The sequence below is a fragment of the Pseudophryne corroboree genome, chromosome 2 (assembly GCF_028390025.1).
Source record: "Pseudophryne corroboree isolate aPseCor3 chromosome 2, aPseCor3.hap2, whole genome shotgun sequence".
NCBI classification, from domain to species: Eukaryota; Metazoa; Chordata; class Amphibia; order Anura; family Myobatrachidae; genus Pseudophryne; species Pseudophryne corroboree.
This window is the reverse complement of record NC_086445.1, coordinates 835,483,720-835,510,723: the sequence shown is the minus strand read 5'-3', so window position 1 is coordinate 835,510,723 and position 27,004 is coordinate 835,483,720. Positions and strand designations below refer to the sequence as shown.

General features: G+C 44.7%; 1 protein-coding gene across 1 annotated transcript; it reads left to right on the top strand.

Annotated features, from left to right (window-relative positions):
• Positions 1–650: 650 nt before the first annotated feature.
• LOC135051296 (protein kinase C theta type-like) lies at positions 651–23,986 on the top strand. Its single transcript, XM_063957360.1, has 9 exons — positions 651–1,236; positions 3,378–3,478; positions 6,091–6,261; positions 7,599–7,690; positions 8,535–8,597; positions 9,331–9,472; positions 11,310–11,465; positions 16,131–16,259; positions 22,828–23,986. Exons 1-6 carry the CDS (start codon positions 714–716, stop codon positions 9,437–9,439), a joined length of 1,059 nt encoding a protein of 352 aa, XP_063813430.1. The 5' UTR covers positions 651–713; the 3' UTR covers positions 9,440–9,472; positions 11,310–11,465; positions 16,131–16,259; positions 22,828–23,986.
• The last annotated feature ends 3,018 nt before the right edge of the window (positions 23,987–27,004 follow it).

Here is a 27,004-nt window from a genome sequence, read left to right as displayed (position 1 = left end):
AAAATAAGGGTCCAATATTATATATATATATATATATATATATATATATATACATTATTTACTAAAATATATAAATATATATATGCAGCCGAACCTGGTGCCCTCACATAAATAGTCACATATTAAGCAGGGATGGTGCAGTACTCACAGCTGTGTAGGAGGTAAAAACTTATAGATCCACTATGGTTATCAATTTTTCAATATTACTGTAGATTTTGTATGGTATTGAAGAAAATCTATATTAAGATTGAAACGTTGATAACCATGGTGGTTCTGTGAGTTTACTTTTTCCTATACAGCCGTGAGCGCCACACCATCCTTGCTTAATATATAAGAAAATAATGGACCCGGGTCAAGTCAGCTATTCACTCCGCCCTCAGTCCTTAGTCCTCTTAAGTCCCATAGCTAAGGCAGTGGTGTGTGTACACATCTCGCCAAAGTTTTTTTGTCAGCCTGTCCAATAATTCTGTGTTTTTCAGCTTTCTCCCACCATAACACTATATATAAATGGTTTTAACTTTTGGTGAAAAGTTTGAAAAAAAAGTTTAATAACCAGCATTACTGATAACTTCCTATTAAATGATATGGGGGCCTCAGCAATACAAGACAGCCAGTACAGGGGGCATGCAGCTGGTCTCACCGCCACTGCCATCCCAGGATTCCGTGAGGCAGAATGACAGTTGGTGTGAACGGACCGAGCTGAGCAGCCAGCGATGGAGCACAGTAAAGGAAAGTGGCGACCCCAACCCCAAAAAGCGATGCGAGAAGAGAAGAAAAGCATAAAGAAGAGGCGTGGAGTGAAGAGGAGCGCACAGGAGAGCTGCAGACAGAAGAGAAGTGGAGAGAAGAGCAGAGACAGAAATATTGGAGGAGCAAATAGCAGAGATGCTGTACCATCCAGCAGTCCTCAAAATCCCAATGGGGAAGATGTCATCGAGTTCCAGCTCATTACAATCAACGAGCTTGGCGAATATGAGAACCCCCCGACTGGAGCAGGGAACAGGCCGAGTCTCACTGCAGAGGGTCATCTGTACAAAAGGGAGAAACCATCTTCCCATGAGGCTGTGACTGGCAAGAAAAAGAGGAAACATCAGATAAAAGAAGGAACAGGACAGCAGAAAAGGGTGAAACACCAAGATGATGAGCATAGAAAGCAGAAAAGGAGATATCTGGATGTGGCCATGGTCCAAGAGAAGGTCAAGGGCAGTGATTTCACTCCTCCATTGGACAGACCAGGTAAGGAGGTATTAATGGTTTTCACAGAAAACTCTTTCTTAATATGGAGAACTTGCTCCACTGCTACTAACTGTAGCTGACTGTTAATTTATTTCAGTGTTTCTTTCACATAGAGGGGCAGATGTACTAAGCGTAGAAGGGGGATAAAGTACCAACCAATCAGCTACTAATTGTCATTTTTCAAAAACAGGCTGTAACATGGCAGTTAGGATCTGATTGGCTGGTACTTTTATCTCTCTCCATGTAACACTCCCCAAGGCTTAGTACATAAGACCCAGAGGGGCAGATGTATTAACCTGGAGAAGGCATAAGGAAGTGATAAACCAGTGATATGTGCAAGGTGATAAAGGCACCAGCCAATCAGATCCTAACTGTTAATTTACATATTGGAGCTGATTGGCTGGTGCCTTTATCACCTTGCACATATCACTGGTTTATCACTTCCTTATGCCTTCTGCAGGTTAATACATCTACCCCAGAGTGTGGTATTGTGGCATCCAGAAATTATATGAGAGATTGAAGTACATTGTTTGGATTCGATCTGCCAGATAAATGGGTCTTTAGAGGCCTGTAAGCTTGGAGCGATCCCCACTACAGTCAGCTATTAAATGTGCTACAGAATAGTGCCAAATTCTCATATAGAGTATATTTCATCACATCTAAAATAACAAATCTACTTCTTTTGCGGTACTTTCTCAGTGTACCAGTGATGGGGGCTGTTACACTATTGGGTACTTAGCTGCTAGAGGCCCTGCCTGGGATTACCTGTGATCGGCCTTTTATATTAAACGCAGATAATGATCCCTGCTGCTTCCCTGGGGCACGAAAATGACAGTTGGTCGGTTGTGCTGCCTAGCCCCGCCCCCTCCCCCAGCTGTTACCTGGAACCTGCTTGTGGCCAAGTTATACCAAGCACTACTTAGGGGGGTATCCATCGTGTCTAATGTTATCACACCTATTGCTCCCAAAATCCACTTATCACACCCTGTGCGCTCCCAAAAACAGGATTCACAAAATAATTCAAGCTGGCAAAAGCAGAGATAAGTGTAGGAGAAAATGGGGAAATCTGCCTGTACCCTGCAAAAAGCCAAACTAACATAGGAAAACATTATAGAAATCTATTAGTGGCCATACAAAAACTATTTGGTGTAATTAAATTAGGTCAAATGGCTGTTATATTAATTTCTTTTTAAAAAATATGAAAAAATGTTAGAAAGCAATTTGTGTGTGTGTGTATATATATATATATATATATATATATATTTATTGTGTGTGTATAAAATGCAGGTCCCCGTGCACCTCACTACTGATTACTCCTCATCATCATTTTATCACTGAGTTGAAATTATCATTTAGCATAGGTCTTCAAACTGTGGCCCTCCAGCTGCTGTGAAACTACACATCCCAGCATGCCCTGCCACAGTTTTGATATTAAGGTATGCTAAAACTGAGGCAGAGCATGCTAGGATATGTAGTTCCACAGCAGCTGGAGGGCCGCAGGTTGAAGACCCATGATTTATAGTATATAGTGGAATATAACTTGTATCTCTCAGGTAGATGAAGCAGGCTTTTCCTGTTATACACTGAATAAAAAAACCCCAGACAGGATATATATAAACGCAGAGGATATAATAGTTACCTGTAATAATTAAGATACAGTATGTCTACCCCAAAAAAAATCAGTGAATAATATGGAGTAAGAGACTGTGCTGAGTGACTGAGCTCTGTGTTATAAACCCCATAGAGCCCTGTATGTATAATACACCCTAATAGTTGTTAGGAATTGGGAGCGTGTTACACATCACAGTGACAATATGTTGCTGTAAGTGACTGTGAATTGGGGACTTTTGCTAATGATGTAAAGGTATCTGTAGCTGCACTAAAACTAAAATACAAATTGTATTTAATAAAATAAAAGAACTAATAACACATGTAAATGTGTGGAAATTATATGTGTGGCACTTTTAGAAAACAAAAATAACTTGTATTTGGTTTAAATATCCTTCACAATGGGCCTTAAAATACAAGATCCCATAGGCCCCGATGCAGCAGCTGAATACTGATTTGTATAATATCCACTGTCTGACTCATTATTTATATAAAGAGTAAATGTATAACCTCTTCTTTTATTACCCCAATAGGAGGCAGCGGAGTCTCCTCAGCCGGCCCCGGCTGCAGAACCCCATTATCCATCGGGCGGTTCATTTACCACCAAGAGCTCGGCCGGGGCAGCTACGGAAGAGTAAGATTTGTGTTTTCTGTCTGATTTCTCATGTTGTCGCCATTATGCTAACTGTATATATACACAGCTATATATAATAACAAACCTGCCATAGTGACATTGGTTACACAATAGTCATTTATATAGGGTTGTGTCCAAATCCCATTTGTGTCTGTGTGTAAATGCAGCCTATCTTTACTGATGTGAAAAATGTTACATGTGGAAAAGGGGTTCATTGTGATTTACCGACGGACACAATACTGACGGTCATAATCCCGACAGCCATTGACTGACAGTCAAAATACCGACACAGTCAAAATACCGTCATCCATTATGCCGACATGATGAACATGCCAACATAGTCAGAATATCGACATTTGAAATACCGACATGCCACAATACAGACATGATTTTTCCTGGGGTGTTTTGTGTCCATGTCGACATAGGTCGACATGGTCACCGTCTAAGTGTTCTGTACTCGGCACCCTATTATATTCCCCCTCCAGGTCCACTGGGATGGTAAAGTATGAATAAGTCTGTTTTGGGGCAAAAAGTCCTTAAAAAAGCATGTCAGCATTTTGACATGTCGGCATAATAAATGTCGGTATTTTGACCATGTCGGTATTTTGACTGTCGGTCAATGGCTGTCGGGATTATGACCATTGGTATTGTGTCCGCAGGTAAATCAACTGCTAACCATGGAAAAGGTGGTGTGTGTGTGAGTGGGGGGTTTGTATTTTCTGCAGGGAGGATTTGGGCAGATTTGGGGGGTCTGTACTGATATCTCTGCTGATATACCTATAGTATATACGTTCATTCAAACAATATTATAGGAGAATGCAACGTAGAAAATGTTATATGTTTATATTAATGATGGGGTAGTAGGTTGCACTGAAGTGACATTGGTGTCTCCCACATGCCTGTCAGGCAGTGTGGCTGCTTATACAGAACTATTTACAGAGACAGCTACTGGGTAAGGGAAGCGGGCAGCACCTTGATAGTCACTGCACAGTACAGTTGGCACATTTACATTTAATTGAATACTCTGGAGAAAAATAATACTTTTTACTATAGCACAAAAATAAATCCTGTATGTGCATGTTGTGGTAACAATATTTCTGTACACATAATATGAAAGTGCCCATCATATACATCTCCTAGTTACCCACATACTGTCCCAGCACCAAACATATGGCATTGGGGGTCATTCAGACCTGATCACACATTAGGGGGTAAATTTACTATGATGGGAGTTCTATTTAAGATGGGATGTTGCCCATAGCAACCAATCAGATTCTACTTCTCATTTATTTAGCACCTTCTAGAAGATAATACCTGGAATCTGATTGGTTGCTATGAGCAACATCCCATATTAAATAGAACTCCCATCTTAGTAAATTTACCCCTAGGTTTTTCCGCTGCGCTGCGATCAGGTCAGAACTGTGCATGCATATGCAACGCAATGCGCAGGCGCATCGTACAAGTACAAAGCGGATCATTGGCCAGTAATGGATTATACAAAGAATCTGTTCATACAGCTGATCGCAAGGAGATTGACAGGAAGAGGGTGTTTGTGTGTGGCAACTGACCATTTTCTGGGAGTGGTTGGAATACGCAGGCGTGTGCAGGGCGGGTGTCTGATGTCAATTCCGGCCCCGGACAGGCTGAAGTGATCGCAGAGGCTGAGTAAGCTCTGGGCTACTCAGAAACTGCACAAAGCTTTTTTGTACCGCCCGGCTGCACATGCGATCGCACACTTGCAAATTGAAAATACACTCCCCCATAGGCGGCGACTATCTGCTCGCAGCACTGCAAAAAGCCCCTAGTGAGCGATCAGATCTTAATTAGGCCCACTGTCTGGTTAGCGTGTTTACCAAATGCCACACTATAGCTTACAACTCAATACTGGAGGGGATTGGAACAGGACAGGGGCATTATGTCATATATAGGGTATGTCTGTATCATGGATGGGTGCATGGAAAGCACAAGGATGCCCTTTATCCCCATCTGGTCTCCTTCATAATGACCTCTCACTATCCTCAGCACCAGTGGCAGGTGTGTGCAGCGCCCATTCACCTCTGCTACACAGAACAGCAGTGAACAGACCTCCTCAATTACCCCACAACATGGACAATGCAATGTAATCAAGACTAAAGGGCCCCATACACTAGAATGATATGTTCGAGGCTGAAGTCGGAGGCAATTTCCCTTGAACTCTCCCGTGAGCTTTCGGGAGTTGTTCCATACGATTCCAAACGATTTGGTATATTTTGCACGCAATATATCATATGTGATCCCAGCCATGCCTGCGGGAACAGGCATATCACGAGTGCAGCACTAGCGATCTAGGGAAGCCGATCCGACCCTCATGGGAATGCGCATTGGATCGGATTGGATCGGAAACACCTCCAAAATGCCCGATTTCACCCGATATATCGGCCCAAATGCCTGAAATTGGCTGAAATCGGGCATCATCGTTCTAGTGTATGGGGCCCTTAACATATCTTACTTTATTCATTCCAGGCATTTGTGCTTACATTCTCTTATCTCCTGACACAGAATGTTATCATTAGTTACTGTATGACCCATACCTCTTTCCTCCTGCTTCTGTAACGTCTCTCTGTACCGTACAGGTGTTACTGGCATCTGACACTGTCACCAGAAGGCAGCTTGCAGTGAAGGTCATTAAGAAAAGAGTTGTGGTGGAAGACGATGTGATAAGATCTGTGCTGGTGGAGAGAGAGGCACTGCAGGCTGTCAGGACGCCCTTTGTCGTCCGAGGGCTTTTTGCCTTCCAGACTGAGGTAAGTTCGTGTATATTCTACTAACCCTCTTGGTCTTGGGGGAGAATTCAGACTGGATTGCTGCAGCGGCAGTGATCGTAGTCTTAATGTCTTTGTGGAGTGCGCACACGCAGGGGGGCGCACAGCGCATCCGCACCCCGGGAGCCCAGTGAGATGCTAAAAGCATCTCTAGGCGGCGATCACCTCTGCCTGATTGACAGGCAGAGACGGTCACAGGGCGGGAGGGGGCGTGCCAATGGCATTAGAACGCCGTTGGCTGGGCGAGGTCCGGACAACGCAGGCGTGTTCAGGCCATTACGGGGGCGGCCCGCAACCGCTGCATGAGGTCACATGCGGCCGCTGCAACCTGGCATTTTTTTCCTTCCTGGGAATCCTCAGGTACTGGAGCAGAAGCTATTTCTGGGCTTCTTTCCATCTATAATAATAATACTAAGATGACTTTTATGTAGAAAACTATTTTATGTAGTACTTTTATTATAGTATCATACCTCTACTCTATTACACACTGCATCTGTAATTCAGCACATATGTTTAACCTGACTAAAAAAATCTAAAACTGTATTTTGCGGTTGGATTTGATGCAGACAATGCACAATCCACAGGAAATTCAGATATTCTGTCTCTATCCATCTCATCACATAATTTACTCATTAGCAAATTTATTAATTATACCCTATAGTTTTAATTTATCGCCGCAAGAAATTGAAGACTGGCGGCATGTATTAAAAATCACTTGCAGCTATAGGGGTTCTGATAGGTGCCTGTTCTAGTGATATGTAATAGTATAGAGATCACTAATACGATCTCTTTACTTTCATGTTGTAGGGCCGGACACGCTGCTCTGTATGTGCGGTCTGCTGATTGCACATGTGTGAGCAGGGAGTGTCAGGGAGGGATCCTATAGATCCCTCTCCTAGTACCTTTTGTGGAATATAGCCCATAGGCTACAACGGCTAACCTACCAGGGCCAAGATGGTGTTACCTACCGGGGCCAAGATGGTGCTACCTACCGGGGCCAAGATGGTGCTACCTACCGGGGCCAAGATGGTGCTACCTACCGGGGCCAAGATGGTGTTACCTACCGGGGCCAAGATGGTGTTACCTACCGGGGCCAAGATGGTGTTACCTACCGGGGCCAAGATGGTGTTAGTTACCGAGGCCAAACAATTTCATGCTTTACATTCTGGGACTAGGTAAATTTGGCATTGAAGCAATCGCCACAGAAATCTATGGAGGCTGCTTTTGCAATTGAAAACTGGGAATCACAGTGAGTTATGTGCTGTCTGTAGATGCCAATGATTAGGAACATTAATATATCATAATATGTCTTCTAACAGGAGCTCCTCTTCCTGGGAATGGAGTATGCCAATGGAGGAGACCTTTATGACCTATTGGAAAGAACTGGTGCCTTGGACCTAAACACGGCAACGTAAGAGCTGAAAGGAGACTGAGTGGATGAGTGTCTGGCCACAGAATATATTCAGGGTTACAGGGATTGGTGGATGGAGGCATTGTATTAATATAATATATGTAATATGTAAAAGTCAGACATGTAATGATGATTCTGGATCAGCATTGGCTGAATGACATTCATATGGTGGCCCATACACATCACATTTGTGTCATGGTCATGCATGAAAGCCTCCACTGGTATTGGTGTGTGCACTAATATCCTCATGTCAGCATTACATCTCTGCACTGGCTGGTACAAAGGCCTATTCTGCCTTCTATTGTCAGACACAACCAGGTGACATCTGAATGTGGGATATCCCATAAGACAGGGGCCCATGTATCAAACAATATTTATGGCTGTGTCCGTGAAAACACTCATTTTCTGAGGCTAGCCACAAATATTATGTGCCCCAGCAATGTAAGAAGGAGGGATCGCAGCAGGAATCTCCCCGGAAGTGGCCGCTGTGTGATCTTAGCTGACCGCGCATGCGCAGGAGCCCCGGCGGCCATCACAGCACATGGCAGGGATGAGATCCTTTCAGAGCCCTTGTCCCTGCAGGTGCTGATTGATACATCAGCTCGTTGTGATTGCATATTGCAGTGTGATCCTGGGAGGTAAGATCCCGCTCAGATCACATTGAATATGCAATCTATGATAAATGGCTCCCAGTCGGGGAGAGGTGTTATCAGTGTGTTATGTATTTATGTAGTGAGTTGTACATCCCAGTGTCACAACACATGGTACAGGTGTAATTCTGTGTGTAGCCTCTTTCTGAGCCTGTTACATATGGTTACAGCGGTTTCCTTTCTTTCTCTGCCAGTTTCTATGCAGCGGAGATTGTGTGTGGACTGGAACATCTGCATTCCAAGGGCTACATCCATCGGTAAGTACATTTGTCTTCTCATTGTAGTAGATCATTGTTTCCTGTCTCAATTCTGACGCTATTATTATATGTCTTTGTACACTTGTGTCTTATTTACAATGAGTGCAGGAGACTATAGGGCCTGATGCTGGGTTGTATGGAAATCACCCTCAGCTGCATGGATGGAAGACATGTGTATATTCTCCATATGTAGAGCTGTAGGCATCTTGCTGTGCGCCCGCCTCCTATGTGTATGATTGGTTTACTTCTAGTCACCGCTATCAGTGCACACTTGTACCTACCCTATACTAGGTGTAATAGATACGCCTGGTCACAGCCATATTTACTCTTACACCTAGAATAGCCACAGTGATACACCCTCACTGATCTTGATCTATATGAGACATACCTCCCAACATCGTCACTGTCCAAGTAGGGACACTGCTGCGCACCAAAGGCACATACCCACGAAAAGGGGCAGTGGCCTCATGAAAAGGTATGTGGCTTTGTGGGAATGCCCGCGATCGCGAGCCACGGACCCATTTTTGCCACTATGGTGGCATACCCAGTGCTCTGTGAGCTGCAGACCATGCCCCCAGGCTCTCTGCTTCCTGTGAATAGACACTGTGCGCATTGATTATGGGAAAACCCTTTGAAGTGTTTAATTACATATTGAAAGATGTAATTGTAAGTTATGTCACGTGCTGGTCCATCTCAGCAGCTTGTTTTACTTAGAGGATCTTCCTTTTTATAGAGACATCAAACCAGAGAATATTCTCATCGATGGAGACGGCCATATTAAGATTGCAGATTTGGGCCTTGCATTAAACAACATGCATGAAGGAGACGTCGCCACTGAATAATATGCAGGAACAACAGGCTATATTGCCCCCGAGGTGAGTTATAAAGGATATTAGTAGATTTCTCATATATAGGAGTTAATGTAATAGCCTCCCGAGTTGACTGAGGGGGTTATTCAGGTTTGTTATCAAATAAAAAAAAACACTAATGGGCAAAACCATGTTGCACTGCAGGTGGGGCAGATGCAACATGTGCAGAGAGAGTTAGATTTGGGTGGGTTATATTGTTTCTGTGCAGGGTTAATACTGGCTACTTTATTTGTACACTGCAATTTCGATTTGAGTTTGAACACTCCCCACCCAAATCTACCTCTCTCTGCACATGTTACATCTGCCCCACCTGCAGTGCAATCTGGTTTTGCCCATTAGTGCGAGTCTGCCCATTTTTTAATCCAGCAATAATTTTTAAAGCGAAATCAGTTTGGTTTTGCCATATAAATGATTGCTACTTTAAAAAACGGGCAGACGCACAAAGTCCATCAACTCGGAGACTTCATGGGGCAGGGGTGTGGCAACAAAATAATACCAATTCACATTACATATTATAGTAGTCTCCATTATTCAAATTACGCCGCATAGAGGCACCACTACACCACATACAGCCCCTCTTACACATTACAGCGGACAGATTCCCCTTTTTACACATTACGGCAGACAGCGTCCCCTTTTTTACACATTACGGCAGACAGCGTCCCCCTTTTTTACACATTACGGCAGACAGCGTCCCCCTTTTACACATTAGGTAGACAGATAGATAGATAGATAGATAGATAGATCAGCGCCGCTACCAATTACATAGTGCTGCTGCGGCTACCTCCTCCCTCTCCCTCCTCCTCCTTCTCCGCTACTCCCTCTCCTCCTCCGGCACAGGCGGCTTGTAATGAGTCAAATTAACTCATTCCAAGTCACTGGCCATTGCTCCCTCAGTGCGACTGCGCACACTGCAGTCCCACTACAATGTGTGGAAATGTTAAGGTTGTGCTATTTATCAAGCTCAGAAAAGTAAACGTTTGTGGAGTTTGACAGCGTTAGTAAACGCCATCTTCAGATGGTGTTTAGCTCTGTTATCATTTGAAAGAAGATTCAGAGTGTGTAGAATGATCCCCTTGGTTGTAAATGTTTGAGAAAAGCTGGTACCACTAAGGGATACTACTATCATCCCCACCAACATGTAAGAGGAATGATCTTCAGGATCTGGGCGCACTATTACACATGCGCGGTCTGCTGACTGTGCCAGGACAAGTGGAGTGTGCCAGTATCGGAGATATCTGCTGCGGCCTCCTCTTTGCTCACAAACGCAGCTCATATAGGTTTCTAATTTGTACTGATCCATAGGTTTATGATGTATAGGTATCCATAGGATCCCTCTCCAGTTACTCTTGATATGGCATGAGATATGGGGCCAAGGAGCTTGGTAAATTCAGCAAAACACCAGTCCCTATAGAAACTTATGGGGCTGCTTTTGTGAGTGAAAACAGGGAACCACAGCAGGCACTGTATCTCCAATATCTGCTGTGCTCCCCTGCACATATATTATTTGAATACTTATTACTTACAGGTACCTCACGACAACAAGTGTTTTGGGGGGATTTCCTTCAAATATTTATTGATAAATAGGTCCCATAAAGTGATAATAAAATCAGTAAATAAAATATATTACTTTTTATGTTTATAACATTTACCAGTATAATTATTCTAATCAGTGATGCGTTACAGTATGTATTATTTCCTTTGATACATGTGAATTCCCCAATGAAAAATTGCTCTTACACCAATGTATGTGAGTTAGTACAGTGTATACTGTTCTGACTAATATAAACATTATTGTGAATAAACCTATAGCATATAGTAAATGATGTCATTCTTTTGGCAGATAGAAGATTTCCTCGGGTATAACACCTCGGCAGACTGGTTCTCATTTGGAGTTGTCCTATTCCAAATGCTGACCGGACAATCCCCGGAAGATAGCAGGCTAGTTGGCATACAGGACTTTTCATTAGATCATGATGCTGAAGACATCATTGAAAAGGTGAGTGTGAGTGAGTGCTGAGTATGCAGCTCAGGTTGCCAGATCACTCTTTGTCTTTCTTGCAGGATAGAAAACAGAGAGTTGTAGTAAATGGAGTGCATTCACAGGAGGGAAATGTTACCAGTGGAGTACCCCAGGGATCTGTACTTGGACCAGTGCATTTTAATATCTTTATTGGTGACATTGCAAATGGCATTAAAAGGAAAGTATTTTTGTAGATGACACAAAGGTATGCAACATGGTAGTCACACCAGGAGGACCAGGAGGGGTAAAACAAATGAATGAGGATCTAGGTAGACTAGAGGAATGGTCAAGAGTGTGCCAATTACAGTTTAATACCAAAAAATGCAAAATCATGCACTTGGGTCTCAAAAGTCCAAAAGCTAAATATAGTTTTAATGACACTATACTGGAAACTACTGAGGAGGAAAGGGATCTAGGAGTCACTAGTTCAGTTGACTTAAAGGCAGGTAAGCAATGTAACAAAGCAACGAGGAAGGCTAGTCAAATGCTTAGTTGCATAGAGAGAGGAATCAGCAGCAGAAAGAAAGAAGTAATAATGCCACTGTATAGGTCCTTGGTGCGGCCTCATCTAGAATACTGTGTTCTATTCTGGAGGCCATATCTTCAGAAGGATATTAGTTAATACATTAGAGACTGTACAAAGAAGGGCAACTAAAATGGTGCATGGCCTACATCACAGAACTTACCCGGAAAGACTAAAATATCTCAATATGTCTAGTTTGGAGCAGAGAAGGGAAAGGGGGGACATGATAGAAACTTTCAAATATATCAAGGGTTTTAACAAAGTCCAGGAGGGAAACATTCTTCAAATTAAGAGAAGTATTAGAACACGAGGACATGCACTGAAACTGGAGGGAGGTAGGTTCAGGGGAAATTTGAGGAAAAATTACTTCACAGAAAAAGTAGCGGACAAGTGGAATAGCCTCCCATTAGAGGTGGTAGAGAGTAAGACAGTAGAGCAATTTAAGCATGCATGGGATAGACCTAAGGATATCCTTACAAAGAAATAATGATCAATGGTTCTTATCTGCCGACACATTCTGTGTTTCCCAATATTGTTACATTGGGCAGCATTGCATCCACCATAGCAATGGAGGGATCGCAGCAGGTACCGGAGATACCTACAGCGATCCCTCCTTCATACATTCCAGGGATATATAATATTTGCGGCTAGCTCCCGGAAACCGGTGTTTTTGGTGACATACCCGCAAATACTCTTTGATAAATGGGCCTCTTAGTCTATAATCTCAATGAAGAAGAAATTACCCTTGGAAAAGCTTCTATATTGGTCTTACAGGTTCCCAAGGAAAGGTTTTAATACTTTTCAGTAGAGATGAGCGGGTTCGGTTTCTCTGAATCCGAACCCGCCAGAACTTCATGTTTTTTTTCACGGGTCCGAGCGACTCGGATCTTCCCGCCTTGCTCGGTTAACCCGAGCGCGCCCGAACGTCATCATGACGCTGTCGGATTCTCGCGAGGCTCGGATTCTATCGCGAGACTCGGATTCTATATAAGGAGCCGCGCGTCGCCGCCATTTTCACACGTGCATTGAGATTGATAGGGAGAGGACGTGGCTGGCGTCCTCTCCGTTTAGAATTAGAATAGATTAGAGAGACACTTGATTTACTAATTTTGGGGAGCATTAGGAGTACTCAGTAGTGTACAGTGCAGAGTTTTGCTGATAGTGACCAGTGACCACCACTTTTATTTATAATCCGTTCTCTGCCTGAAAAAAAGCGATACACAGCACACAGTGACTCAGTCACATACCATATCTGTGTGCACTGCTCAGGCTCAGGCCAGTGTGCTGCATCATCTATATATATTATATATCTGTCTGACTGCTCAGCTCACACAGCTTATAATTGTGGGGGAGACTGGGGAGCACTACTGCAGTGCCAGTTATAGGTTATAGCAGGAGCCAGGAGTACATAATATTATATTAAAATTAAACAGTGCACACTTTTGCTGCAGGAGTGCCACTGCCAGTGTGACTAGTGACCAGTGACCTGACCACCAGTATATAATATTAGTAGTATACTATCTCTTTATCAACCAGTCTATATTAGCAGCAGACACAGTACAGTGCGGTAGTTCACGGCTGTGGCTACCTCTGTGTCGGCACTCGGCAGCCCGTCCATAATTGTATATACCACCTAACCGTGGTTTTTTTTTCTTTCTTTATACATACATACTAGTTACGAGTATACTATCTCTTTATCAACCAGTCTATATATTAGCAGCAGACACAGTACAGTGCGGTAGTTCACGGCTGTGGCTACCTCTGTGTCGGCACTCGGCAGCCCGTCCATAATTGTATATACCACCTAACCGTGGTTTTTTTTTCTTTCTTTATACATACATACTAGTTACGAGTATACTATCTCTTTATCAACCAGTCTATATATTAGCAGCAGACACAGTACAGTGCGGTAGTTCACGGCTGTGGCTACCTCTGTGTCGGCACTCGGCAGCCCGTCCATAATTGTATATACCACCTAACCGTGGTTTTTTTTTCTTTCTTTATACATACATACTAGTTACGAGTATACTATCTCTTTATCAACCAGTCTATATATTAGCAGCAGACACAGTACAGTGCGGTAGTTCACGGCTGTGGCTACCTCTGTGTCGGCACTCGGCAGCCCGTCCATAATTGTATATACCACCTAACCGTGGTTTTTTTTTCTTTCTTTATACATACATACTAGTTACGAGTATACTATCTCTTTATCAACCAGTCTATATATTAGCAGCAGACACAGTACAGTGCGGTAGTTCACGGCTGTGGCTACCTCTGTGTCGGCACTCGGCAGCCCGTCCATAATTGTATATACCACCTAACCGTGGTTTTTTTTTCTTTCTTTATACATACATACTAGTTACGAGTATACTATCTCTTTATCAACCAGTCTATATATTAGCAGCAGACACAGTACAGTGCGGTAGTTCACGGCTGTGGCTACCTCTGTGTCGGCACTCGGCAGCCCGTCCATAATTGTATATACCACCTAACCGTGGTTTTTTTTTCTTTCTTTATACATACATACTAGTTACGAGTATACTATCTCTTTATCAACCAGTCTATATATTAGCAGCAGACACAGTACAGTGCGGTAGTTCACGGCTGTGGCTACCTCTGTGTCGGCACTCGGCAGCCCGTCCATAATTGTATATACCACCTAACCGTGGTTTTTTTTTCTTTCTTTATACATACATACTAGTTACGAGTATACTATCTCTTTATCAACCAGTCTATATATTAGCAGCAGACACAGTACAGTGCGGTAGTTCACGGCTGTGGCTACCTCTGTGTCGGCACTCGGCAGCCCGTCCATAATTGTATACTAGTATCCAATCCATCCATCTCCATTGTTTACCTGAGGTGCCTTTTAGTTGTGCCTATTAAAATATGGAGAACAAAAATGTTGAGGTTCCAAAATTAGGGAAAGATCAAGATCCACTTCCACCTCGTGCTGAAGCTGCTGCCACTAGTCATGGCCGAGACGATGAAATGCCAGCAACGTCGTCTGCCAAGGCCGATGCCCAATGTCATAGTACAGAGCATGTCAAATCCAAAACACCAAATATCAGTAAAAAGCCTCTTTTTTTCTTTGCGTCATGTGCTGTTTGGGGAGGGTTTTTTGGAAGGGACATCCTGCGTGACACTGCAGTGCCACTCCTAGATGGGCCCGGTGTTTGTGTCGGCCACTAGGGTCGCTTATCTTACTCACACAGCGACCTCGGTGCAAATTTTAGGACTAAAAATAATATTGTGAGGTGTGAGGTATTCAGAATAGACTGAAAATGAGTGTAAATTATGGTTTTTGAGGTTAATAATACTTTGGGATCAAAATGACCCCCAAATTCTATGATTTAAGCTGTTTTTTAGTGTTTTTGGAAAAAAAACCCCGAATCCAAAACACACCCGAATCCGACAAAAAAAATTCGGTGAGGTTTTGCCAAAACGCGTTCGAACCCAAAACACGGCCGCGGAACCGAACCCAAAACCAAAACACAAAACCCGAAAAATTTCAGGCGCTCATCTCTACTTTTCAGTGTCCTGCATCAGTGTTCACAGACAATTTCCAATTTCTACATAAGGTGCAAGTTACATTTCTCTGCCCTGGGTGTATGTCTTACTCCTGTTACTCTGATCCCTCCTGATGGTCAGGCATGGAGCATTTCCTATCTGATACCCAGTAAGAGGAAAGGGGGAGGGGTAGACAGAATCGGCCTTGTCTGATTTTTTTTTTACTTATCTCCACATTTACTGATGGGAGCCCTGGTTACTGCTATGTGTGTTAAGCATTATGTATGGGGGTAACCCCAGCGCAGACACACAGCATGTGTATTTCATATCTGTGCCATGTATTAAATGACTGACCTGAGAACCCAACATACATCATTTAAAACACAGATATCATATACACATTTCTTTTGAAGTCTAAAAAATGATTCAGTGTAAATGACCTTTTACCTATCGCACATTTATTCTTGAATATGATGTGGCAAAAGTCTGTTTGTCACTTGTTTGATGCTGCAAGTAAATAATATCTAATGAATGTCTAGATATATATGGGTCACAATTTAATTTGCAGCTCAGCTGTTAAATAATTATGGTCTTGTTGCTCTTTTCAGCTCCTGTGTGAAGATCCTGATAAGCGTCTGGGTGTGGATGGTGTAATTAGAGACCATCCCTTCTTCTGGAGTATGGATTGGGAGAGGCTAGAGGCCCGCAAGATACCACCCCCATTCATACCCAGCAAAGTAAGTGCACTGTTATATCCCTTTACACTGCCTGAGGCGGGTCGCACACAGGAGCCTGACACGGGTGCTTCCTGCATGCAACCTGCCTCAGGCCCCTCGCCGCCGGTGACTTCAGCAGTGATGCGGTGGGGGTTATACTTAGAGATCACATGATCTCCAAACACTGCCTGTCCACACAGAGTGAACGGGAAACGGGTTGCATTGACCCGGCTTCCTGTTCACACAGCACAGCGAGCCGGGTTGAACACGTGTTCAACCCTGCTCGCTACCCGAGTTGGAATACCGGGTAACTTGACCCAGTTTATTCCAACTGGTCCCTTTCAGACCACACAGCAACACAGGTTATGCGCGCTCATGTGAAATAACCCATGTTAAAAGCTGGCGGTCTAAGAGTCTTGTACTGTGTGTGTCTGTGGTGTGTATGTATAAAGCTGCCATGGCTCATTTCTTACTGACTTTTTTGTAGTCGGTATATAGATTGCAGCCAGATGATAATTGGTAAAGGCGAATGTGAATTCTCCTGATATGAATACAATATCATTATATACTTGTATTGTCTTGACAGTGTTGGGGCTGGCGGTGGGGATTCCATCGGTCAGCATACCGACCCTGGGAACCCGGCCACATAATACCGAGGGTGAAGGCGAGGGCAACAAAGCCCCTTGCGGGCTCATGGCTTGCTGTGTTCGCCACAGGTTCTGTTCTAGCTCTATGGGTGTCGTGGACACCCACAAGTAACAATAGTCCCTGTTAGTCGGCATGCCGACTGTATAGGGCTTTTGATCTCTCAGGATGCTAGAGTTAGCATGGTGACCACCGGGATCTCATGCACCGGTCACATGACCGGATCCCGTCTGACATATATACAATAAGTGCGTTTTCTCTCCCTATTTAGATAAAATACATATCTCTTATTTCTCTGACGTCCTAGTGGATGCTGGGGACTCCGAAAGGACCATGGGGAATAGCGGCTCCGCAGGAGACTGGGCACAAAAGTAAAAGCTTTAGGACTACCTGGTGTGCACTGGCTCCTCCCCCTATGACCCTCCTCCAAGCCTCAGTTAGATTTTTGTGCCCGAACGAGAAGGGTGCATACTAAGGGGCTCTCCTGAGCTGCTTAGAGTAAAAGTTTAAAGTAGGTTTTTTATTTTCAGTGAGACCTGCTGGCAACAGGCTCACTGCACCGAGGGACTAAGGGGAGAAGAAGCGAACTCACCTGCGTGCAGAGTGGATTGGGCTTCTTAGGCTACTGGACATTAGCTCCAGAGGGACGATCACAGGCCCAGCCATGGATGGGTCCCAGAGCCGCGCCGCCGGCCCCCTTACAGAGCCAGAAGACTGAAGAGGTCCGGAAAATCGGCGGCAGAAGACGTCCTGTCTTCAATAAGGTAGCGCACAGCACCGCAGCTGTGCGCCATTGCTCTCAGCACACTTCACACTCCGGTCACTGAGGGTGCAGGGCGCTGGGGGGGGGCGCCCTGAGACGCAATAAAAACACCTTATATGGCAAAAAATACATCACATATAGCTCCTGGGCTATATGGATGCATTTAACCCCTGCCAATTTTTTCCATAAAAAAGCGGGAGAAAGGCCGCCGAGAAGGGGGCGGAGCCTATCTCCTCAGCACACTGGCGCCATTTTTTCCTCACAGCTCCGTTGGAGGAAAGCTCCCTGACTCTCCCCTGCAGTCCTGCACTACAGAAACAGGGTAAAACAAGAGAGGGGGGGCACTAATTTGGCAGATAAATATATACAGCAGCTATATAAGGGAAAAACACTTATATAAGGTTATCCCTGTATATATATAGCGCTCTGGTGTGTGCTGGCAAACTCTCCCTCTGTCTCCCCAAAGGGCTAGTGGGGTCCTGTCCTCTATCAGAGCATTCCCTGTGTGTGTGCTGTGTGTCGGTACGTTGTGTCGACATGTATGAGGAGGAAAATGGTGTGGAGGCGGAGCAATTGCCTGTATTAGTGATGTCACCCCCTAGGGAGTCGGCACCTGACTGGATGGTCTTATGGAAGGAATTACGTGATAGTGTCAGCACTTTACAAAAGACTGTTGACGACATGAGACAGCCGGCAAATCAGTTAATACCTGTACAGGCGTCTCAAACACCGTCAGGGGCTCTAAAGCGCCCGTTACCTCAGATGGTCGACACAGACACTGACTCCAGTGTCGACGGTGAGGAAACAAACGTATTTTCCAGTAGGGCCACACGTTACATGATCACGGCAATGAAGGAGGTTTTGAACATTTCTGATACTACAAGTACCACAAAAAAGGGTATTATGTGGGGTGTGAAAAAACTACCCGTAGTTTTTCCTGAATCAGATGAATTAAATGAGGTGTGTGATGAAGCGTGGGTTTCCCCCGATAAAAAACTGCTAATTTCTAAAAAATTATTGGCATTATACCCTTTCCCTCCAGAGGTTAGGGCGCGTTGGGAAACACCCCCTAGGGTAGATAAGGCGCTCACACGCTTATCAAAACAAGTGGCGTTACCGTCTCCTGATACGGCCGCCCTCAAGGAACCAGCTAATAGGAAGCTGGAAAATATCCTAAAAAGTATATACACACATACTGGTATTATACTGCGACCAGCAATCGCCTCAGCCTGGATGTGCAGTGCTGGGGTGGCTTGGTCGGATTCCCTGACTGAAAATATTGATACCCTGGACAGGGACAATATATTATTGACTATAGAGCATTTAAAGGATGCATTTCTATATATGCGAGATGCACAGAGGGATATTTGCACTCTGGCATCAAGAGTAAGTGCGCTGTCCATTTCTGCCAGAAGAGGGTTATGGACGCGACAGTGGTCAGGTGATGCGGATTCCAAACGGCATATGGAAGTATTGCCGTATAAAGGGGAGGAGTTATTTGGGGTCGGTCTATCGGACCTGGTGGCCACGGCAACGGCTGGGAAATCCACCTTTTTACCCCAGGTCACCTCTCAGCAGAAAAAGACACCGTCTTTTCAGGCTCAGTCCTTTCGTCCCCATAAGGGCAAGCGGGCAAAAGGCCACTCATATCTGCCCCGGGGCAGAGGAAGGGGAAAAAGACTGCAGCAGACAGCCTCTTCCCACGAACAGAAGCCCTCCCCCGCTTCTGCCAAGTCCTCAGCATGACGCTGGGGCCTTACAAGCGGACTCAGGCACGGTGGGGGCCCGTCTCAAGAATTTCAGCGCGCAGTGGGCTCACTCGCAAGTGGACCCCTGGATCCTGCAGGTAGTATCTCAGGGGTACAAATTGGAATTCGAGACGTCTCCCCCTCACCGGTTCCTGAAGTCTGCTTTACCAACGTCTCCCCCCGACAGGGAGGCAGTATTGGAAGCCATTCACAAGCTGTATTCCCAGCAGGTGATAATCAAGGTACCCCTCCTACAACAGGGAAAGTTGTTTGTGGTACCGAAGCCGGACGGCTCGGTGAGACCTATTTTAAATCTGAAATCCTTGAACACTTACATACAAAGGTTCAAATTCAAGATGGAATCACTCAGAGCAGTGATAGCGAACCTGGAAGAAGGGGACTATATGGTGTCTCTGGACATCAAGGATGCTTACCTCCATGTCCCAATTTGCCCTTCTCACCAAGGGTACCTCAGGTTTGTGGTACAGAACTGTCACTATCAGTTTCAGACGCTGCCGTTTGGATTGTCCACGGCACCCCGGGTCTTTACCAAGGTAATGGCCGAAATGATGATTCTTCTTCGAAGAAAAGGCGTCTTAATTATCCCTTACTTGGACGATCTCCTGATAAGGGCAAGGTCCAGAGAACAGTTAGAGGTCAGAGTAGCACTATCTCAAGTAGTACTACGACAGCACGGATGGATTCTAAATATTCCAAAATCGCAGCTGATTCCGACGACACGTCTGCTGTTCCTAGGGATGATTCTGGACACGGTACAGAAAAAGGTGTTTCTCCCGGAGGAGAAAGCCAGGGAGTTATCCGACCTAGTCAGGAACCTCCTAAAACCAGGCCAAGTGTCAGTGCATCAATGCACAAGGGTCCTGGGAAAAATGGTGGCTTCTTACGAAGCGATTCCATTCGGCAGATTCCACGCAAGAACTTTTCAGTGGGATCTGCTGGACAAATGGTCTGGATCGCATCTTCAAATGCATCAGCGGATAACCCTGTCTCCAAGGACAAGGGTGTCTCTCCTGTGGTGGTTACAGAGTGCTCATCTTCTAGAGGGCCGCAGATTCGGCATTCAGGACTGGGTCTTGGTGACCACGGATGCCAGCCTGAGAGGCTGGGGAGCAGTCACACAGGGAAGAAATTTCCAGGGCTTGTGGTCAAGCATGGAAACGTCACTTCACATAAATATCCTGGAACTAAGGGCCATTTACAATGCCCTAAGTCAGGCAAGGCCTCTGCTTCAGGGTCAGCCAGTGTTGATCCAGTCGGACGACATCACGGCAGTCGCCCACGTAAACAGACAGGGCGGCACAAGAAGCAGGAGGGCAATGACGGAAGTTGCAAGGATTCTTCGCTGGGCGGAAAATCATGTGATAGCACTGTCAGCAGTGTTCATTCCGGGAGTGGACAACTGGGAAGCAGACTTCCTCAGCAGACACGACCTCCACCCGGGGGAGTGGGGACTTCACCCAGAAGTCTTCCACATGATTGTGAACCGTTGGGAAAAACCAAAGGTGGACATGATGGCGTCCCGCCTCAACAAAAAACTGGACAGATATTGCGCCAGGTCAAGGGACCCTCAGGCAATAGCTGTGGACGCTCTGGTAACACCGTGGGTGTACCAGTCAGTGTATGTGTTCCCTCCTCTGCCTCTCATACCCAAGGTACTGAGAATCATAAGAAGGAGAGGAGTAAGGACTATACTCGTAGCTCCGGATTGGCCAAGAAGGACTTGGTACCCGGAACTTCAAGAGATGCTCACGGAAGACCCGTGGCCTCTACCTCTAAGAAAGGACCTGCTCCAGCAGGGACCATGTCTGTTCCAAGACTTACCGCGGCTGCGTTTGACGGCATGGCGGTTGAACGCCGGATCCTGAAGGAAAAAGGCATTCCGGATGAAGTCATCCCTACCCTGATCAAAGCCAGGAAGGATGTAACTGTGCAACATTATCACCGTATTTGGCGTAAATATGTTGCGTGGTGTGGGGCCAGGAAGGCCCCTACAGAGGAATTTCAACTGGGTCGTTTCCTGCATTTCCTGCAAACAGGACTGTCTATGGGCCTAAAATTAGGGTCCATTAAGGTTCAAATTTCGGCCCTGTCAATATTCTTCCAAAAAGAGCTAGCTTCAGTTCCTGAAGTTCAGACGTTTGTCAAGGGAGTACTGCATATACAGCCTCCTTTTGTGCCTCCAGTGGCACCTTGGGATCTCAATGTAGTTTTGGGGTTCCTAAAATCACATTGGTTTGAACCACTCACCACTGTGGACTTAAAATATCTCACATGGAAAGTGGTAATGCTGTTAGCCCTGGCTTCAGCCAGGCGTGTTTCAGAATTGGCGGCTTTATCCTATAAAAGCCCTTACCTAATTTTTCATACGGACAGGGCAGAATTGAGGACTCGTCCTCAATTTCTCCCTAAGGTGGTTTCAGCATTTCACTTAAACCAGCCTATTGTGGTGCCTGCGGCTACTAGGGACTTGGAGGATTCCAAGTTACTGGACGTAGTCAGGGCCCTGAAAATATATGTTTCCAGGACGGCTGGAGTCAGAAAATCTGACTCGCTGTTTATCCTGTATGCACCCAACAAGCTGGGTGCTCCTGCTTCTAAGCAGACTATTGCTCGTTGGATTTGTAGTACAATTCAGCTTGCACATTCTGTGGCAGGCCTGCCACAGCCAAAATCTGCAAAAGCCCATTCCACAAGGAAAGTGGGCTCATCTTGGGCGGCTGCCCGAGGGGTCTCGGCTTTACAACTCTGCCGAGCAGCTACTTGGTCAGGGGCAAACACGTTTGCTAAATTCTACAAATTTGATACCCTGGCTGAGGAGGACCTGGAGTTCTCTCATTCGGTGCTGCAGAGTCATCCGCACTCTCCCGCCCGTTTGGGAGCTTTGGTATAATCCCCATGGTCCTTTCGGAGTCCCCAGCATCCACTAGGACGTCAGAGAAAATAAGAATTTATTTACCGATAATTCTATTTCTCATAGTCCGTAGTGGATGCTGGGCGCCCATCCCAAGTGCGGATTGTCTGCAATACTTGTACATAATTATTGTTACAAAAATCGGGTTATTATTGTTGTGAGCCATCTTTTCAGAGGCTCCTCTGTTATCATGCTGTTAACTGGGTTCAGATCACAAGTTGTACGGTGTGATTGGTGTGGCTGGTATGAGTCTTACCCGGGATTCAAAATCCTTCCTTATTGTGTACGCTCGTCCGGGCACAGTATCCTAACTGAGGCTTGGAGGAGGGTCATAGGGGGAGGAGCCAGTGCACACCAGGTAGTCCTAAAGCTTTTACTTTTGTGCCCAGTCTCCTGCGGAGCCGCTATTCCCCATGGTCCTTTCGGAGTCCCCAGCATCCACTACGGACTATGAGAAATAGAATTATCGGTAAGTAAATTCTTATTTTCTTCTCTCTGCAGCCACCTAAGAAGTCGCTTCCACACCTGGCGTTCTCAGGTCTTCTGTCAGCTACACCATCAGCCTGTGAGTCACCAATTAGTTCCGTCCACCAGGAACTCTTCCGGGGATTATCATTTGAGACCAGGATATAGCTGTCCTGCTGCAGATAACATCGGGGACCCCTTCATGAGCTCTGCTGCACTTGATATGGCATAACATCACCCATCCATTCTCTGAGGCCCTTGTAACCAGTAACTATATCATCTGATGTTTCCTCAGTGAAGATAAGATCTTTAAACATCCTTGCCATAATAACATCATTTATTTAAATGTACACTGCAGTGAGCTTCTGAGCCTCTACGTCCCAAGCTCCAGTATCCATCAGAGGATGATAGAGAAGTAACATCAGGAGTGTGATTGGCCGGCTATGGGGAAGGTGGAGGCCGGACTTTTTTTTCTCTATCATCCTCCCACAAAGGAGAGGGATATAATAAGTCATCCAACTATTATACCATCATTTATGTAAATTTACACTCTGCGTGAGCTTGTGAGCCTCTACATCCAAAGCTCCAATATCCCACTCCCCTTATACTGTATATACATGTAATGGCTGCGCTCCCCTGTAAAATTGTCACACGCCACTACCATTTCCAGTATTCCACGTACTGGTTCTGAGCTCTCATATCCCTATTGTATTCTAGACCTAGTTACTCCTGTCTTGTCCTTGATCGCAGACTCTAGTGTTTACTTCTTTGGATCTCCCCGTTTTTCCCTGGCACTATAGTACCACCCTCTTTCTCTTGTTTTCTGTCTTGAGCAGCTCCTCTCTTCTTTGGTTCTTTTATTCTATCGGCATTGACTCGGGTCACTCAGTCAAAGGTTAAGCTCATACTACCACCAGTGGCGTAAGTCCTGATGGCATCCCAGTACCGGTAGGCACATAAAGCCTTATGGGAAAAGCGGCTATTATAGGCAAGAAGACCTGCTGGTGAGTTCTACGAGTCTTAACCCAGGGTGTACAAGGGTCACTGTCCAGAAGATCTTCAGGGGCAACAAACCCTTCTGAGAGAAGATTATTCAGTTGTAACATAATTTTGTATACAAATTAATTTTAACTTATATACCTATATATTTATTACAGCTCTGCCTATTATTACAGAGTAAATATATAAATTACATATTTTTATCTCAGAAGTTTTTATTAAAACACTACATGTCATACAATAAAGACATTGTAAATACAACATTTTCAGTGTACAGTCTCTTCATTGTAGGGAGATAAGATACAGTATTTTCAAAAAAGAAGACAATATGCAAATACATAACATGTATGGTCGCGGATAGAGTCTGTTTAAAATAGAATTTCAATATCTGGCAATGAAAAAGATACAATTTAAATCATCACCAAGACAAATTTAAATACCGTGTTTTACCATGAATTGAAGATATCTCAAAATTGCTGTAGTACTGTCTTGCGGGCTGCCGCACTGACCACTAAAAGAAGTCATCTACATCCTTGCTGACTCTCATTGAGGGTGGAAAGTAAACATGCCAAATATTGCCCATTCTGCTGTGAAGGGAACATAGGTAAGTAATGATGCTTCAGCATATTGTTTAACTTGCAACCACAATCTCCTAACTAACGGGCACGGCCAAAGACAGTGATAAAGATCTGCATTGGGTTCCCCACATCTATAGCAGGCATGGGTATGAGATCTTCCCATGAGGAAACTCCTATGTGGTGACAGATAAGGTCTGTGAAAAATGTCTAAAAACATTTCTGTATACAGTGTCGGACTGGGGCATGTAGGGCCCGCCGGGGGAATGCAGTGGTAGGGGCCCATGTTCAGGGGTGTGGCCAGTATCTAGAGGGGGGGGTGCCCAGCCACCACATTGGTTTGCTTAACCATTTTTCAAGTGTTGGTCCCCTAGATAAATATATACAGTAAATACTGTGCAAGATAATGTACTAGATTAGTAACAGCACAGTCTGGAACCTGATCCCTAGAGGAGGGGGTGGGCCCCCAGGTAGTAGGGCCCACCGGTGGTTCCCCTGTACCCCTGTGGGCCAGTCCAACCCTGTCTGTTTACTGTATGTTGAAGAGGGCAAGATTCTGCATGAAGTTGAAAGAGCAGCAAGAAAATCTTTGATTTCATAATTAGGAAATTTACACAACCACTGTGCCAGCCCTTTAGTTGAAGCCAAATGATCTAAGTCACAGGTTCTCAAACTCGGTCCTCAGGACCCCACACACTGCATGTTTTGCAGGTCTCCTCACAGAATCACAAGTGAAATAATTAGCTCCACCTGTGGACCTTTTAAAATGGGTCAGTGAGTAATTAATACACCTGTGCTCCTGCTGGGTTACCTGCAAAAGATGCACTGTGTGGGGTCCTGAGGACCGAGTTTGAGAACCCCTGATCTAAGTTGATTCTGAAATGTTGATAATAATGGGAAATAGCTTTTTTCAACATATGAGGTTTAGTTAGAAGGGCATATTCTGGATTTTCTCAGTCATTGTCCGAGAACATCCGTATCATAGATGTAGTATAATGTTTGGCTTGCAGGAAGGCCAGAGGGTATCCCATCAAAGTGCCATGTATCTCCACTGCTTCAGTAACTGTAAGGACCTGATATCAACCAGGCATCCCAGATTACCAATACCACTTACCTCCCATATCGTGACCAGATGCATTGCCTGGCCATTCTGAAAGTCGGGATTGCCTATGAACGGAAAAAACAATGATTTATGGGAGTTTAAGCCCGCTTTATTTCTGACCCAATGCCATGATTTTTTGTATTCCATAATAAAGGTTAATCTTGTGTATGCAAGGGGACATCCTGGTCATGGAGATGTTGAAAGAAAATCAAATTACCCCCTTCCTAATAATTCCCTCTCCAGAGAGGTATTAGCATAGTTGTCTCATCTAGAGAGCCAATCGGATAAATACCTAAACATTGCTGCCTTATTACATTGCTGTATACTGGGGACCCCACCCCTCCATTCCACTTAGGCTGTTGTAATTTAATCAAGCTGATCTTTGTCCTTTTACCATGCCAGATAAAATGTCTAAAAAGTGTATAAAGAAGTTGCACATCTTTTTGCATGATAAATAGGGGGAGGGCCTGAATGAGATACATTAGTCTCGGGAAAGAAATCATTTTGATCAGATTTAATCATCCTAAGTATGACAGGGGAAGGTTTTTCCAGCTTTCAAGCTCATCTGAGATCGGCTTAATGATGGGTGTGTAAGTAAATGTATATAGGTTAGATAGCTGACGAGGAATTTTGACTCCTAAGTATGTGATGTTGTCTCTAGCCCATTTCATTGGAGTATCACCAGACAGTACCCCCAATTCACATTAGGACTCGGTGCCATTTCGCACTAACGCATGCTGCTGAAAACTACAGTATACTCTGCTGTAGTGGCTGTATTAAAACTCTGGCCTCACAGGTGGCTGTGCTGTGACTGTTTATAGGGGGCACGCTGCTGAAAGCTGCGCTATACTCTGCTGTAGTGGCTGTAATGAGACTGGACTCACAAGTGGCTGTGCTGTATAAAGTGACTGCTGTATGCTGCGCTCTACTCTAGTATAAATTGTACAGGTAGGTGTGCTTTATTCATGTGCATCTACAAGCCCTGTGATTTCATACACTTTGAACCAAGCTGCAAATTAAAAAAAATATATATATATCAATCTATCTATTTGTACTGTTTGGTGTGCTTTTCCGTAGTGTCCTTTGTTCAAAGCCCTGTGACTGCATGCAGTTTGAACAGAGCTGCAAGTAAAAAAAAAAAAAAACAGATAACATATATACATATTGCAAGGACACTGGAGTACCACTGGCTGTCTGTTTGGAAAGTTTTTTCCTGCGTGAATCTGTATGGACAGCTTACCCGTATCTGTATTTCACGTTTGTGTTTTGCACATGAGGTCCATTTTTGGCAGGATCTTGCTGTTTTCACCTTCCTTTTGAAAGTTAGAAACATAGGAAATAGCTGAATTCTGATCAATCGAATATATGAGACTGGCTTGAAGCTTCGGCAGTCTACTTTTTGATGTTTTGAAGTTATTCTTTGAAAAATCCTGAGTGTCCATTCTGATTGATCACATTTTGATTAGTGATGAGCGGGTTCGGATCCTCGGGATCCGACCCGCCCGAACTTCACCTTTTTTTTACACGGGTCCGAGCG

What these genes read in the sequence shown, in the direction of transcription:
- LOC135051296 (XM_063957360.1), top strand. Translation starts at nt 714, where the DNA reads ATGGAGCACAGTAAAGGAAAGTGGCGACCCCAACCCCAAAAAGCGATG. An exon ending in GCCGGGGCAGCTACGGAAGA is followed by an intron (nt 3,479 to 6,090) that starts GTAAGATTTGTG and finishes TGTACCGTACAG; the next exon opens with GTGTTACTGGCATCTGACAC. An exon ending in TCCAAGGGCTACATCCATCG is followed by an intron (nt 8,598 to 9,330) that starts GTAAGTACATTT and finishes TCCTTTTTATAG; the next exon opens with AGACATCAAACCAGAGAATA.